General features: G+C 45.9%; 1 protein-coding gene across 1 annotated transcript in view; it reads left to right on the forward strand.

The window, feature by feature from the left end:
* The window catches only part of POLD1 (DNA polymerase delta 1, catalytic subunit), a 360,607-nt gene that overhangs the window by 59,876 nt on the left and 283,712 nt on the right, over positions 1 to 17,019 (forward strand). The window contains exon 12 of the mRNA XM_077457111.1: positions 14,802 to 14,912. Coding sequence (XP_077313237.1) covers positions 14,802 to 14,912 — 111 coding nt within the window. The remainder of the gene's footprint in view (positions 1 to 14,801; positions 14,913 to 17,019) is intronic.

Genomic DNA, 17,019 nt, shown 5'->3' on the forward strand with positions numbered 1-17,019 from the left:
CTCCGACGTCCAGTGCAGGAGGGTTTGTTCTTAAAAGAGCCTTTTGTATTTTGTAAAAAATATGGAGGGACACAAGCAAAGGTGGCATTTGAGGTTTTGGTGACACAGGTTTTTTTCCTCTGACACATTTACTGCTGCATCAGGCTGAGCCTTAATAGTGGTGTTGAAGCTGAACTATTGCTCAAGCAGTGCATGCAATTTCTTGTGTTGGTACCGCTGCTTTGTGCATCGGGCTAAGGTCAGAAAGGGGGTTAAAACATCCCCAGAAATAGAGGTAAAGGAGTCCCCCTCTAGCTCTGGTAAGCCTACTCATCCCTACAGATGGCATCCTCCCCTGAGAAGGAGAGACTGGTTAGAGTGAGCATCAGGGGCATGAAATATTTGTAATTTTTCAACACTACAGCCCCTGTGTATTTTACCAAAGGTTCTTTTCTCCCTCAGCCATGATGGGTTTAAAAAAAAAAAGTTTAGGTAGTTTTAATCGCACAGCTTCTCTTTCATTGCCCAGGACACTCAAACTGGGGAAATAGGGGTGGGAGAAGACAAATCCCCTTAGAGGACTGTGGTGAGGCTGATGACTCCTCTTCTGAGGTGTCAAATGTGGGAGAACCAGCTGGTTTCAATGTCTTGCTGAATGGACCACTCCACATTTATGCTCCCTTAACCACTTAAGGACCGCCTCACGCCGATATACGTCAGCAGAATGGCACGGCTGGGCACAAGCACGTACCGGTACATTGCTTTTTAAGTGCCCAACCGACCCAGTCCTGTGCTCCGTATCCATGGCCGCGGGACCAGCAGACCCGATCGCCGCTGGTGTCCCGCGATCGGTTAACAGAGCTGAAAAACGAGGAGAGGTCTGTGTAAACAAACCTTTCCCTGTGTGGCTGTCACCGATCGGCTCTTCCCTTTTTTAGGGAAGGACGATCAGCGACGTCACATGCCAGGCCACGCCCCCTACAATAAAAAAAAACACATAACACTACACTGTCCCCTAGCGGTTAACTCCTTCACTGCCAGTGTCATTTACACAGGAATCAATGCATTTAAATAACATTGATTGCGGTATAAATGACAATGATCCCAAAAATGTCTGTGTCCTCCATAATGTCGCAGTCGCAATAAAAATCGTTGATCGCCGCCATTACTATTAAAAAAAAAATGTAAATTTTTTTTATATAAAAAATGCTATAAAACTATCCCCTATTTTGTAAACGCTATAACTTTTACGCAAACCAATCAATCGCTAATTGTGATTTTTTTTTTTTTTTTTAACCAAAAATATGTATAAGAATACGTATCGGCCTAAACTGAGTAAAAAAAAGTTTTTTTTTTATGTTTTTTTTGGGGATATTATAGCAAAAAGTAAAAAATATAGAATTTTTCTAAATTGTCACTCTATTTTTGTTTATAGCGCAAAAAAATAAAAATCGCAGAGGTGATCAAATACCACCAAAAGAAAGCTCTATTTGTGGGGAGAAAAAAGACGCCAATTTTGTTTGGGAGCCAAGTCGCGCGACTGCGCAATTGTCAGTTAAAGGGATGCAGTGCAGAATCACAAAAAGGGGCCTGGTCCTTTTGGCTGCAAATTGGTCCGGGGCTTAAGTGGTTAACTGAGTGTTTGGGTTCGCTAAAGCCTCCTCAAATTGTGCATGCTTTTTCCTGTCTATTGTCGGAAAAGTACGGTATACTAGCAATTAACGCAGTATATCCTCTGTGAATAAGAGCTGTTATTTGGCAGACAATGCTCAAATGCTTAGGCATCCAACGAATAAAGTTGGAATTACTGTTAAAAAACAAAACAAAACAAAAACTTTCTTTATCATACATCACGGGACACAGAGGCTCATAGTAATTACTAAGTGGGTTACATCTCGCCTTCAGAGGCTGGACACTGTGTAATCAGGAAGTTTCCTCCCTATATAAGCCATCCCCTACATTGAGTACCTCATTTTTTTTTTTTTCTGCCAGTGTCTAAGGTGTTGGTCACGGTTAATGAGTGCTCCTTAGATGGCCTGAACAAGATCATGGAGCTTACGCTATCGGATCCATTCAAAGAGCCAAACAAAGGCTAAAGTGGATGTACCTGATGCCTCAATACCGAAGAACGAGATTTTGCCTGTAACGCTTCTCTTAGGAGAGCTGGGCCCTGAGATCCAGCACCTTGGTCACATTGCTATACCACAGGTTTGCTCTGGCAGGGAGCTATACAAGGCCCAAGGCAGTAGACCCTACGTACAGAGGGGACCCCGTCTTTGAAGGTCTGGCATTACACTAACTGGCCATGATGGGTGAAGATTGGGTCGCTGTGATACTCCAGCAGTACCCTGCAGCAAGGAATGGTGAAGTCTGCATTTGTTTGCAGTGTCTCTATTAAGAGAGCGTTCTGACTGTCTGTTTCCCGGTGGCCACTGGGAGCAGTGTGCTGTTCTATCGTGCTTGTACTCAGGCAGACTGCTGTTTTTTCCCCAGCCACTAGAGGGCACAGATTTGCTCCTAGCCTATTGTTGTAGGCAATATGAAGGGCAGCCATTACCATGTCCTGACAGGTCGGATGGCCTTGGAGACAGAACAGTGGGCCATGAGTGTGTGAGTCCCAGCTTGGAAGGAACTCCTGGGTTGGGATCCCAGTCTAAAGGTACTTTCTTACGGTCAGTAAGGAGCTTGGAGTGTTTGGGACTTAGCAAAGGTAAGGAACTCTTCCTTGCCTTGACCCCTTTTTGGGCTAAGGTGCTAAGGAAGATGGCTTCATTCAAAGCAGTTCCCTATGCTCAGTTTTGTTCAAGGCTTGCTATAAACATTATTCTGTCTGCCTGGAAAAAGTAGATCCTAACCTAGGCATTATCCAAAGGGTCTGGTCCCAGGGATACACCGGAATCTCAGCAAAGTTGGCAGAAAGGAAGATCCTTCATGCCGATTACCTAGGAGGTGGTAGGTACGAAGGCTGGCCTCTAGGGATGGAGACCAGTCCTGAAACGGAAAACTGTTTGCAGTGCTACCAGGAGGTCTCAGGAAAGGGCAGATAGCCTTTAAATCAACTGTTTTAATGTTGATTTGTCAAGTTATTATTCAGGCTTGTGGTTTGAAGAAAAGGTTTTCTCCTTTAGAGTGCACTTTACCAGGGCAGTAAGCGCTTCATGGGTGGTGCCTTTATGACTTTGATTTCCAAGGTCGCTACTTGGTCGTCTATACATACGTTCACTAATTTCTATCAGGTGAATGTAAGACGGCAAGAGGATGCCACTTTTGGAGCAGTGTACTGCAGTCAGCAGTATAGGTCCTCATGTCTGATGGCTATCTGCATTTGTGTCTCCCTCCCCTCAGTAGGCATTGCTTTAGGACATCCCACTTGGTAATTACTATGAGCCTCTGTGTCCCGTGATGTTCGATAAAGAAAATCGTTTTTATAACTGCTTACCTGTAAAACCCTTTCCTTGGAGTACGTCACTGGACACAGAGCTCCCGCCCCTCTTGTGGGCTACTTATTGCTTTGCTACAAAAACTGAGGTACTCCCCGTAGGGGAGGGGTTATATAGGGAGAAAACTTCCTGTTTAATTGATTACACCAGTGTCCAGCACCTGAAGGTGAGGTATAACCCACGTAGTAATTACTATGAGCCTCTGTGTCCTGTGATGTACTCCAAGAAAAGGATTTTACAGGTAAGCTGTTATAAAAATCCTATTTTTTTTTTCGCTTCTGTTCATAGACGGACACACTATCTTCATGATCTTAGGGCTATATCGCCCCTTCAGGAGAGAACTAGGCAGAACATGTTAAAAACAGCAAAACTGCACAGTACCACCCAGGGGGTGGTCCTACTGGCTATAACCCCTCACACTGCATCCAGCAGCTAAGCTCAGTTTTTTTTTGCCTACTGTAGAAGGACCTGGCTCCTGGTGGGACCATTGGTCCTGGGAAGTTTTTATTTTTTCAGCATTTTTGATTCCTGTGATCTACAATCAACAGCCGGGCTGAGTGACAGGCTGGATAATATAGATCCTGGTAGTCTCCCCAGCCTGACCATCGAGCATGAGCAGACCTTAACTACGAGCTGGGTCAGCCACTACATGCCTGTCTGGTCCAGGGGTGGCCGGTGAGCTATATGCTCCGGGGGGCACACATATGACTAGGCTACTGCTGTCCATGGCCGACAGCCACCCCCTACTGCTCGGGTGATGGGTTTGTCCGTGGAATGCGTCCAGCAGTCCCTGCAGGAGGAGTAAATATGGTTCCACCTGTCTCAGCAGGATGGAGCAGCTGGGCATTCCCTGGGAGGTCAACTAGGGGGCCTCTCACTCTCCCTTTCTTATCTCCCTGTCCCTTCACTCCTCCCCATGTTATGGGCCGCTGTGTGACTGGACACATGGGAGTGCAGTGCACGTACCTGGCCGGGGGTCCTCCGGGGGGGGGGGGGGGGGGCTCTGAGTCCTCGCAGGGGGCTGCACTGGGTGCTAAGGGTCCGCTCGTTCTCTTCCCTATTTCTAGGCCATGGTGGGGTCTTTTGGTGTGTATGCCATGTGGGGAGGCCGCCACGCGGACCACGGCCATTTTCCTGTAGCCACAGACAGTTTTTTTCTCTTTTGGGCTTTGCTAAGGCAGCAAGGGATCACTATTGTGGGTTACCTGGACGACCTCCTTCTGAGTGCACCTTCTGCCTCAGATTTAAGGGAGGATGTGGCAATCGCCATGCAAACTCTTTGGGGGGTTGGTTGGGTACTGAACCTCCAGAAGTCGGTGTTGGTGCCGGCTCAACGCCTGGAGTAGCTGGGCTTGCTTCTGAACTCCTCAGAGGCGAGGATCTTTCTCCCTTCGGACAAGCTGCAGACTCTTCAAGCTGCGGTGAACTTGTTGGTGTCCTGCAGGTGGTCTTTGCTGCGTTTTTTGCATGCGAGTGCTGGGTCTCACGGTAGCCACTTTCGAGGGGGTACCGCATGCTCAATTCCACACTCGAGTCTTGCAAAAGGAGATCCTGTCCAAATGAGACAAATCTCCATTGTCTCTGGATTGTTAAATTTGAGTGAGCCAGCTAGTCAGGGATTCCCTGCTCTGGTGGCTGAGGTCACCGGCCCTTCGGTCTGGGAAGTCGTTCCTTCCTCTTCATTGGTCAATGATCACAATGGATGCCAGCCTGACTGGTTGGGGGGGGGAGTTTGGGGCGTACAGTCGGCCCAGGGTCGCTGGACGCAGGAAGAATCCCGCCTGCTGATCAATGTGCTGGAGCTTCAGGCGATCAGGTGGTGCCTCTCCACATGGTCACAGAGGGGGCAGGGGCTCCGGTCAGGATCCAGTCAGACAACGCCACTGCTGTGGTGTATGTCAATCATCGAGGAACAAGGAGCTTGGCTGCAGCCCTGGGGGTCGCTCACATCTGTGCTTTGGGCAGAGCGGTGTGTGCCGACTCTGTCGCCCGTGTACATTCCGGGCGTAGAAAACTGGCAAGCGGACTATCCAAGTCAGATGCTGGATCAAGGGGAATGGTCGCTGCATTCGAATGTATTTCGGCTACTTTGCCTAAGGTGGGGCACGCCAGATGTGGATCTCCTGGCTTCTCGACTCAATCGGAAGGTACAGAGGTTTGTGGCCAGGTCAAAAGATCCCTGGGCGGATGCAACAGACGCATTGGTGGCTCCATGGGGGCATTATCTGCTGATTTATGCCCCCCCCACTCAAACTTCTACCACGTCTGCAGAGTGGAGGCCTAGGGGATTTCAGTGATTCTGATTGCCCTAGATTGGCCTTGGCGTCCGTGGGACACCGACTTGGTACAATTGGTGGTGGATGCTCCTAGGCAGCTGCCGATGCAAGAGGACCTTCTGTCTCAAGGTCCAATACTTCATACTGCTTTTACCGTCCCTGGCTTTAATGGCATGGCCGTTGAAAGCCAGGTGCTAAGGGACCGAGGTCTGTCAGATTTGGTAATCTCCACTCTGCTGAGGGCACGCACGGAAGTCTTCTCGGAAGATTTATCATTGTACGTGGAAGGCCTACATCTCCATGTGTGAGGAGATGGGGTGACTTCTGCGCACATACTCAGTTTCCAGGATCCTGCTGTTTTTGCAGCAAGGAGTGCATCAGAAACTTGCCTTAAGCACCATTTAAGGGGCAGATATCAGCTTTGGCTGTCTTTCTGCGACGCTTGGCGACTCATTCATTGGTGAGTACGTTTGTTCAGGGGTTTGACATGTGGACCCTCCAGTTTGACCACCGCTGCCTCAGTGGGATTTGAATCTGGTGTTCTCGGTGCTTCAGAAACAGCCATTTGAAAACATTAGGGAGATCCCCTTATTGACACTCTCTCAGAAAGTAGTCTTTCTAGTGGCTATTACATCTGCCAGGAGGGTTTCTGAGCTTGTCATGCAGGTCTCCCTACTTGGTCCTCCACAAGGATAAGGCGGTGCTGCGCCCGCAGGCTTCGTTTCTGCCAAAGGTTTTTTTGGCCTTTCATCTAAATGAGGACATTGTGCTTCCGTCCTTATGTCCTTGGCTGTCACACCCCAAAGGGGTTGCTTTGCATTCCTTGGACGTGGTCCAGGCTCTGTTTGTGCATCTGTCTGCTACGGCTCCTTTTCGGAGGTTGGATTCGCTATTTGTATCGGTGGCTGGTACAAAGAAGGGCCTGGCGGTCTCGTCTGCCACCATTTCTCTGTGGATCAGACAGATTGTGGCTCAGGCTTATGCCATAAGGGGGCGGGCGCCTCACTTTCCTGTCACGGCACATTCTACCTGGGCAATTGGTGTCTCTTGGGCTTTCCAATGTCAAGCGTCTGTTTCTCAGGTGTGTAAGGCTGACCTGGTCATTCGTTCACACTTTCACAAAATTTTACATGGTTGATGTAAGTGCATCTTCGGATGCTTTCTTCGGCAGCAAGGTTTTGCAGGTGGCTGTTTTAAGGTTACAACTCCTCTGTTGAGGAGCTCTTGCCGTTATGGGTGGAGTTATCTTATTGCTGTTCCCACCCCTCTTTTTTGACACTGCTTGGGGGGACGTCTCTAAGGTCAAGATGAAGACGCTGTATCTGTCAATGATTGAAAGAGAGAGTAGAATTTTTGTACTCACCGTAATATCCTTTCCTCTGAAGTTCATTGACAGACATAGCACCCACCCCTCCTATTTATGTTTGTAATGCTTTTTGACGAACTGAGCTGCTGGATGCAGTGTGAGGGGTTATAGCCAGTAGAACCGCCCCCTGGGCTGTACTGTGCCTTTTTACTGTTTTTATTATGTTCTGCCTAGTCCACTCCTGAAGGGGCAATATAACCCTATAAATCTGTTTTTTTTTTTTTCTCTGGCAGATTGAGCAGCCTGGCTGACAGTAATTGCTTAATCGTTGTGAGGCCAGTTTAACGGGTGTTCTAGGTATCCTGCTCAGCAGGCCCAGAATTCTGGCAGCTTTATGCTTTCATTAATTGCTTGAGAGTTCCTTTTGTAGAACTTCCACAAGGTCCTCATGCAGGTGCTGGCTTATAAACTAGCCAAACGCACAACTGCTGAGATGCCTGCGTCGGTTTGTACCTGTATAGGAGACCGCCTGGGAATACCAGGTGCTATACACAGTTCTGTGCACATTGTTGCTAAACGCATGAGTGCAGGAACGCACATCACCGGAGAATAAACTTCCTTTCACCATGCAGAAACTCCTGGCTAGTCTTCCTTTTGCTGTGGAACACGGAACAGCTATTTGGGGATGTTTGGATAATGCATCCAAAGAAATTTTAGTGGGAAAGTACCCCCTTTTTTTCCATTTAAGTAAAGCTCCTTTTTGTGCCGGGGCATCAGCCTCCAGGCAGTCTGTCATCGGGTTCAGTAGGTAATCCTCAGAGTTAACCCTAGGGACAAAAAGAGGTCTTGGGGGAGGAAAACCTAAAAGATAATGTAGGCGTCCGCTAGCTCAATAGGGGGAATTCTTCTGCAGTCCTCAATAGGTCCAAACTGGAGTTCCAAGAGTTCCCGTCTCCTCGTTTTTTTTCTCGGTTCCTAAGAATCCAGAGAAAAAGAAGTCTTTCTCTCCGCATGGGGTTTATCTGATCGGTAGTCTCCTTCCTACAAGGGGGAGAACTTCTGGCGTCTATCGACATCAAGGATGCTTATATCCATGTACCGATCTTCCCCGCTCACTAGAAATTTTTATGCTTCGAGGTAGAATATCTTAATTTCCAGTTTGTAGCTCTACCTATTCGTGCTAGCTACTGCGCCTCAGGTGTGTATAAAGCCCCCCCTTCAGCCAGGTTAAGGGCTCAAAGTATAACGATACTAGCCTACTTACATGATCTATTCTTGATAGGTCAATCGGTAGCCCGTTTAAACCAAGGTCTGGTTACCGCAGTCAGCTACCTGGAATACTTGGGTTGGATCCTCAATCTAGTAAGATCCTCCTTAAAACCATCAAGGAGATTGCAGTACTTAGGGCTGATCATAGATGGAGTCCACTAAGGGTATTTTTTACCCCAGGAAAGAATCGGTCCCTTAAAGGAACTGATTCGGTGGGTCAAAACAAAGAAGAAGCCTTCTTTGCATGTGTTAATTGGGAAAGGTGGTGGCTTCTTTTGAGGCTGTTCCTTATGCACAGTTCCATTCAAGACTGCTGCAAAACAGTATCCTGTCAACTTGGAACAAGAAACTCTGGACTTCCCGTTGCGTTTATCCGCCAAAGTGCGTCAGAGCCTCAATTGATGGTCGATATCCGAGAATCTTCAAAAAAGATTCTTTCTACCAGCTACCTGGAAAGTGGTAAGATGCCAGCCCTTTTGGCTGGGGAGCAGTCCTGGAAGAAGCGTCTGTCCAAGGGAAATGGTCCAGATCAGAGATGACCTTGCCCACCAATATTCTAGAAATTTGGCAGTATGCCTGGCCCTGGAGGCTTGGATGTGCAGACTACAAAATTGTCCTGTCAGGATCCAGCCTACAGCCACAGCACCCGATCTCTGAGGCTAAGCAGGATCAGGCCTGGTTAGTACGAAGATGGGAGACTGCCTGGGAATACCAGGTGCCGTAGGCTAAATCCGACAATGCCACAGCTGTGGCTTATATCATTCACCAAGAGGGCATGAGAAGTCGTGCGGCCCAGAAAGAGGTGAATTTTTTTTCTGTCTTGGGCAGAAAGCAACATTTCTTGTCTATCAGGAATTTCATTCCAGGAATGGACTACTTGAGTCTCCAACTATTGTTTCTGGGAGAATGGTTCCTTCACCCCGGCATCGTTCAATATGCCAAGGATGGGGAGTTCCGGACCTGAGTCTTGGCGTCCGGATTCAACAACGAGATTGACAACTTTGTGTCAAGGACAAGGGAGCCGATGGCATATAAAACAGGTGCCTTGGTATTTCCATGGGATCAATTTCCACTGATCTATGCTTTCCCTCCTGTTCTGCTTCCGCGCCTTCTTTGCAGGATCAAGCAAGAAGAGAAGGAGGTGATTCTTGTGGCCCAGGAGATCTTGGCTTGCCAAGATCATAAAGATGGTGGTAGGGGACCCTTGGTCCCTACCACTGTGGCCAGATCTTCTTTCGGAAGGTCCGGTATTCCATCTTTCCTTACAAACGCAAAATTTAACGGTTTGGCTATTGAGACCCACATTCTAAAATAAGACTGTGGGCTGTCGACTTCAGTAGTTTCCATTTTGGTTATGCTAGGAAGCCGGCCTCCAGTGTCATATACTAATGAATCTGGAAGGCATATGTCTCTTGGTGTGAATCCTGGGCTTGGCACCCGAGGAAATATGTCATAGGTAGGATCCTTGATTCCTACAGATAGGGTTTGTATTTATATTCAGGAGGAAACATGGATTAATCCTCCAGTTAGGTCACCCCTAAATCCTCGGGACTTAAAATTATTCCAGTCGCTTTACAAAAACAGCCTTTTTGAGCCAATACAGGATTTTTCTCTTGGTCCTCTTGACGAGGAACATAATTTTCCTGGTTGCCATATCTTTTGCAAGAAGAGTATCGGGGTTTGCTGCTCTTTCTTGGAAAGAGCTATATTTGATTATTCTTAAGGATAAGGTTGTATTGCGGCCTCATCCTAATTTCCTTCCAAATGTAGTGTCTCAGGTTTTTTACTTTTTAAACCAGAATATTGTTCTGCCTTCATTTTTTTTCAGAACCTCATTCTTTTTGAAAGAAAGGTCACTACATTCTCTTGATGTGGTGAGAGCGTTCAAGGTGTATTTAAAGGTGACCGCTCAGATGCATAAAAACAGATGTTTTTTGTTTGTGTTGCCTGATGGTCCTAAAAGAGGACAGGCAGCATCGGAATCTACGATTTCTAGGTGGATTTGTCAAGTGATCAAGCTTTTGATTTAAAAGAAGAGAATTCCTCCTTTTTCATTTTAAAGGCACTCCACCAGGGCCGCTAGCGCTTCTTGGGCAGTGCATCACCAAGCCTCCATGGTTCAGATTTGCAAGGCTTCAAGCCAATAGACTTGGTCTTCAAGCCAATACATTTACCAGATTCTATTAAGTAGATGTAAACGATCATGAAGATATTGCCTGTCTCTTGGTGCCCTACTATTGTGTCTCCCTCCCTTCAGTTGGCATTGCTATGGGACATCCCACATAGTAACTTCTATGCCTCTGTGTCCCCTGATGTATGAAAAGAAAACGGGATTACCAGCTTACCTGTAAAATCCTTATCTTTGAAGTACATCAGGGGACCCAGAGGTCCCTCCCTTCTTTGGTATACACCTATATTGCTTTGTTTATAAAACAAAGACAATTCCATAGCTCAACTCACCAACCAGTCTGCTGACCAACCAAATTAACCTGTCTAACCGTCTGTTAAAAGCAGGGGTTTAGTTAGCACACATTTTCAAACGCATGTGAAAGCTACAAGGCCTCGTCACGGCACCCTGTGTTGCTTGCAGTCCTAACACTACAAATTTATAAGTGTCTCCACAGTGGAAGCACATGCATGAAATGGATAGATGTGGGACAGGTGCCTGGAGACTGACCAAATATTGCTTTGCTACAAGACTGAGGTGCTCTCACTAGCAGGAGGGGTTATATAGACCAGTGTCCATCACCTGAAGGGGGCCTATAACCCACATATGTACTTAAAAGAAAAGGATTTTTATAGGTAAGCCGTTTTTAAAAATCCTGTTTTTCATATCCGCTGACATCCGTTAAAAAAAAAAAAAAAATATATATATATATATATATATATATATATATATATATATATATATATATATATATATATATATATATATATATATATATATAATCTGGTTGCTAAAGAGGGGGGCCAGGAGGTTTGCTGCCGCATCCTTAATAACCGAGTCACCTGCTGTCAGTGAGCAACAAAAAAAAAAAAAATGTAGGTAAAAAATAAAAAAATTGCTGGCAAAAAAAGCGATAAAAACGGGTTGGGTCTTATCGGAATATTTAACTAGGGGGCCCCCGGGTCCCGGGCCCGACCCTTATGTAAATGGGTATCTGGTGCATACTATCCCTACCCATGCACCAAAAAGGCAGTGAAATGTGTAAAAAAAAAATGCTTTATTTTAATTTTTTTAAATCAAAAAAGAAAAAGTTTACATAGGAAGTACACAAACTTTTTTAGAGTACAGTCTTTCTCCGCGGTTGCTCTTAACTAAGAATTCTGTCCAGAATAAGGTCAACTGGGGTCAGGCCAGGTGTATTCAACCAAGGAGACCATACCAGATCAAATTTTCCTGGACGGACTCTGTGCTGGAAAATGTATTTTTCTTTGCGTCTTCCAGGACAGTCCATGATACCTAGGTCTCCACCTTCCAGGACAGGAAACATGTTACCCCCACCAGATAAAAGGGTGGCCACATTTCATTTATTAGTGTTTCCTCTGGATGTGTGTAACATGTTCTTGAATATCTAAAAAGAGATACCAGCGCACAGATATAATCTGGTAATTGAGTTTGCTGCAGTCAAAATAACCCTTTTATGAGTGGGTTATGAAACAATTTTATGTATATGTGGATTGTGCCAACCTTACAAGGAAATGTATATAATATATATACTTCACCACTAATATAAAATGCCGTACCTTAAATCAAGCCAGCCAGTTTGCACTGATTGTCACAATGGATATGGTTTAAAGGTTTATTTCATATATTATATGGTCAAAACCCCAAAAAGTTATATTCAAAAACCAAAAAAAAAAAAAGAGAGAGAAATTTCCATAAAGGTATAGTCCCAAGTGAAGGCTCTGGGTCTCCCAAGTTGGAGACCTAGTAGATCAAAAAGTCCTGATCCCTGTTCCCCGGTCAGATCAGGGCAAGGGCTTTTACTCCCATATATTTGTCATCAGAAAGCCGTCAGGAAAGTATCGGCTTATCCTGAATCTTCGGTCCTTAAACCTCTCAAGCACTTTTGGATGGAGACAAAAACCTGCTTTACCCAAACTGCTTCATGGCCACTTTGGATTTGAGAGATGCTTACCTGCATATCCCTACCCATCCAGCCTTCCAAAGATTCTTGAGACTGGCAGTCAGGATGGGAACAGAGATTCGGCACTCAATTTCAAGCCCTTCCTTTTGGCCTGTCCTCCGGCCCCACGCATTTTCAAAAAGGTGTTGGGGGAGGCACTGGCTCCACTGATGTTAAAGGTGATAACTATTATCCCTTACATGGACGACCTTCTTGTGGTGGCAGAATCGTACCAAAAGTTGTTAACGAATCTCAAGACTGTACAAGTCTTCCTGTATTCCCTAGGCTGGTTAATAAACAAGGAGAAGTCTTCTTTAGTTCCAGCTGAGAAGGTGACCTATCTGGGGTACGACTTCTGCTCAGTAAACCAAAAGTTTTTCTCCTACAGGAAAATAATCCACAGATGATGCAAACAGCGTTGGCCTTACAGACCAATCAGTCGGTCTCGCTGAGACAGGTTTCAAGAGCAGTGGGTTTAATTACCACATGCTTTCCTGCAGTCCCATGGGCAAGATTTCATCAGCATCCATTACAGCTGTTTATTTTAAGGAACTAGGACAGAGACGCAAGGTCCCTGGAATCAAGGGTCTTGTTACCCGCCAGGGTAAAAAAAAAAGCTTGTGGTGGAGGATAAACCTAACGAGGTCTCCCATGGCCCTTTCCTATATCACTATGGATGTGAGTTCCTGGGGATGGGGAGCCCACCTCAGGAACACAGTGGCACAGGGAGAATTGTCCTTGAGGGATGCAAGAGCTTCAGCAGCCACCGAGTAGATCGAGACAATTGGTCCCTTCATCCCGAAGTCTGCAGATCTTTCCAACAGATGGGCATGTCCCAAAGTGGATCTGTTCGCAAATCGGAACAACCGCAAAACAGAGAGGTTCTTTTCCATGAACCCAGCAGATGTTCACAAGGTCTGATAACTAGGTAGCGAATCCAGGTTCATGATGGCAATGGTGAAGCCAGGATCGGTTTGACAAGCCCTGAGTCCTGCACCATCACAAACTTGATTGAAACCTGATTGGGTTAGCCCTAAGTAGTTTACTGCTGCATGTTAAAGCATAGCTCCACCCACTTTTAGAACTTTGTCGTAAAGGAAAGACGACCCCCTCCACCACTCGTTTTTGGCTATATTTATTTATTTAATAACTCATATTTTCTTAACTACTAAGTGTACTTCTGTTCCAGCCAGTGCAGGACTTCATGTCCTCTTTCACAGCGAGCAATCCCCCCCATCCCCCCCCCCCGGCTGCTGTGTTCTGAGACCTGTGTGTCCCAGAAGACATGCTGGCCATTCACAAAGTGCCTTGAGGTAGGAAACCTGGGAGTGAAGCTACAAGGCTCCACTGTCAGTTTCTTTTAGTTAGAATGGTGGCGCCTGCACCCAAACTGTTGGACAGACTGACCTGGAGTGGCAGGGTGCGACATTGCGGACTCCCTGGACAGGTAAGTGTCCTTATTAAAAGTCAGCAGCTACAGTGTTTATAGCTGCTGACTTAAAAAAAAAAAAAAATGTTTGTGGCTGGAATTCCACTTTGATCTATATTTTCTCCTCACTACTGTCTTGTTCCTGATCACTGGCAACAATATGGACAAGTAGTATATCCTATTTTTTATTTTATTTTTTTCATATTTACTAGATCTATGTTTGGAGAACCATTAGGGGAGAACAACAGAAGACCCCTTTCACACGGGGGGGGGGGGGGGGGGGTGTTAGCGCCGATAGTTTTAGCATTGCTTCACAGCTGTTATAGCGGCACTTTTCGCCTGCTAGGGCGCTTTTAACTCCTGCTAGTGACCGAAAGGGTTAATAGCTCCCATGTTGCGGAGCTGCCGAAGTGCTTTGCAGATGCTTCGGCAGCGATGCCCATTCATTTTAATAGGCAGGGCGGTTTGGGAGCGGTATATACACGGCTCCTGCACTGCTCCAAAGATGCTATTTGCAGAACTTTTTTTTTCCGGTCCTGCAAGCGCACCGCCCCAGTGCACTTGGGCTTTCACACTGGGGTGACTTGAGAAGTATTGTGCTTTACTGGCACTATTTTTAGCGCTAAAATGCCCCATTTTGAAAGGGGTCTAACACTTTGGAAATGGCACAACAGAGATGTGTGGGTTGTAGTTTTTAGTAAGATATTGACTGACAAGTACTACTTGCTCTCTCCAGCTCCTGGTTGGATCTGTTCTGCGATGCCTGGCAGAGGTGATGTGCCTTATTTTAACACCCAGCCTGCAGTGTTTTAGATTATTATTCATGGGTTACAAGTAAAGTTTGCTTTCTTAGTCACTGGAGCCAGGGCTGGTGTTGTGTTTTTTTTACATTTATTTTTTCCCCAAGGATTCATTTTTTTAAAATGTAGAACAGTCATATGAATAATTTTTTTTTTCCGTTTATAAACATAGGTACTTCTTAGAGACTACAAGCTGCGTTCATACACTCTAAATGCTGTCAGTTACCATTTTCTGCAAGAACAGAAGGAAGATGTACAGCACTCCATCATCACTGATCTACAGGTATAGCAAAATCTTATTTGGTTAACACAGAAATCATTTGATTAACGATAAAAACAAATTCTTTGGACCCTTGTAGTAAAAGATAGCAAAGGCTTTATAGATCATTAATGGAAATTGCAATGTATTCATTATTGTGTGAGTATATAATGAGTTTTCATTATTGTATTTTAACACATTTATTCACATACCGTATATACTCGAGTATAAGCCGAGATTTTCAGCCTCTTTTTTGAGGCTGAAAGTGCCCCCCTCGGCTTATACTCGAGTCACCGCTGTCTGACTGCCCGAACAGCGTGTCGAGCAGACAGACAGCGGCCATTCTACCTTTCAAAAGCCGCGCCTCTGCCTCCGCCTCCGCCTGTGATAGGCGGAACACTCAATTTCCCAGCAGTCAGTGTTCCGCCTATCACGGACATCGGCTCATCCTCGGAAGAGCGAAGAGCGAAGAGCGGCGATCCTGGCATGGGACGACACGGAGGCTCGGGACGGGACGACACGGAGGCTCGGGACGGGACCGGACGGAGGCTCGGGACGGGACCGGACGGAGGCTCGGGGCACAGGTAGGCTGGACACACAAGGCTGCACACACACACACACACACACACACACACACACACACACACACACACACACACACACACACACACACACACACACACACACACACACACACACACACACACGGATGGATACACACACACACACAGGGATGGATGGACACACACACACACACACACAGGGATGGATGGACACACACACACACACACACAGGGATGGATGGATGGACACACACACAGGGATGGATGGATGGACACACACACAGGGATGGACGGACACACAGGGATGGACGGACACAGAGGGATGGACGGACACAGAGGGATGGACAGGCATATCTCACCCTCGGCTTATACACGAGTCAATAGGTTTCCCAGTTTTTTGGGGGTAAATTGGGGGCCTCGGCTTATACTCGGGTCGGCCTATACTCGAGTATATACGGTAATTTATTCAGAATAATGCTAAAATTACATAAGTTTAATTATTTTTTTTAACAAAAGCCTGTTAGGCTACGATCTACTAATTCCTGCTGCTGTTTTTGTCACTTTTGACTGACTAGCTGTGGCTACCAAATTTGTACACTTTAATGACCGGTCGGCAGAATTTGCAGCTATCCGTGGCCGTTTGCACTTCCAGAGGCTACTTGCAGTGATCGCTTCTGAACACACACAAAGTGTCTCCAGTAGCGAATATTGAGGCCTTCCTGTAATGATGCCACATTCTACGATGAACTTCTTTCCCAGCATAATTTGATATGGTCAGTAAATGCTGAAATTGAGTTCTTGATTCCAACCTCTATATCGTTTATAAAAAACTGAACAGCATTGGCCTCAAGACAGAATCTTGGGGTACACCACTGAGTGTACCCCAAATGAATCATTTATCTTTATTCACTGGATCTATTCCTGTAACCAGTTTCATGTTGGCTATTTGTGTAAAAGTGGGTGTCTACTAAATGATGAGGAGGGCAAGAAAAACCAAGTTGTACCCAGTTGTATTGTTTTTTTTTATTTTTTTTCATTAAGAACCAAAAAGGTTTCCACAGATTTGTTTTTCTGAATACATCTATTCCCCCTCCGAGTAAGTTTAATATATACAGTATCTCACAAAAGTGAATACATCCCTCACATTTTTGTTAATATTTTATTATATCATTCTTTCTTGTACATCACGGGACACAGAACAGCCATAGTAATTACTATGTGGGTTATACGCCACCTATAGGTGAGTGGACATGGGCACACCCAAAGACAGGAAGTCCCCCGCTATATAACCCCTCCCATACAGGAAGTACCTCAGTTTCTTTAATCATACATAACTGGACACATAATTACTATGTGGGTTATAGTCCACCTTCAGGTGCTGGACACTGGCACACCCTAAACAGGAAGTTGCCTCCCTATATATGCCCTCCCATACTGGGAGTATCACAGTTTTTCTCTTTCATTCATTGATGAACACAACACTTTAATCTTGACCTTAGGGTTATATCGCCACCTTTAGGAGAGGACTAGGCAGAACACATAAATAAGGACAATACTACCCAGGGGGC

This window comes from Lithobates pipiens, unplaced genomic scaffold (genome assembly GCF_037356315.1).
Source record: "Lithobates pipiens isolate NorthernLeopardFrog02 unplaced genomic scaffold, aLitPip1_a1.2 Scaffold_27, whole genome shotgun sequence".
Lineage (NCBI taxonomy): Eukaryota > Metazoa > Chordata > Amphibia > Anura > Ranidae > Lithobates > Lithobates pipiens.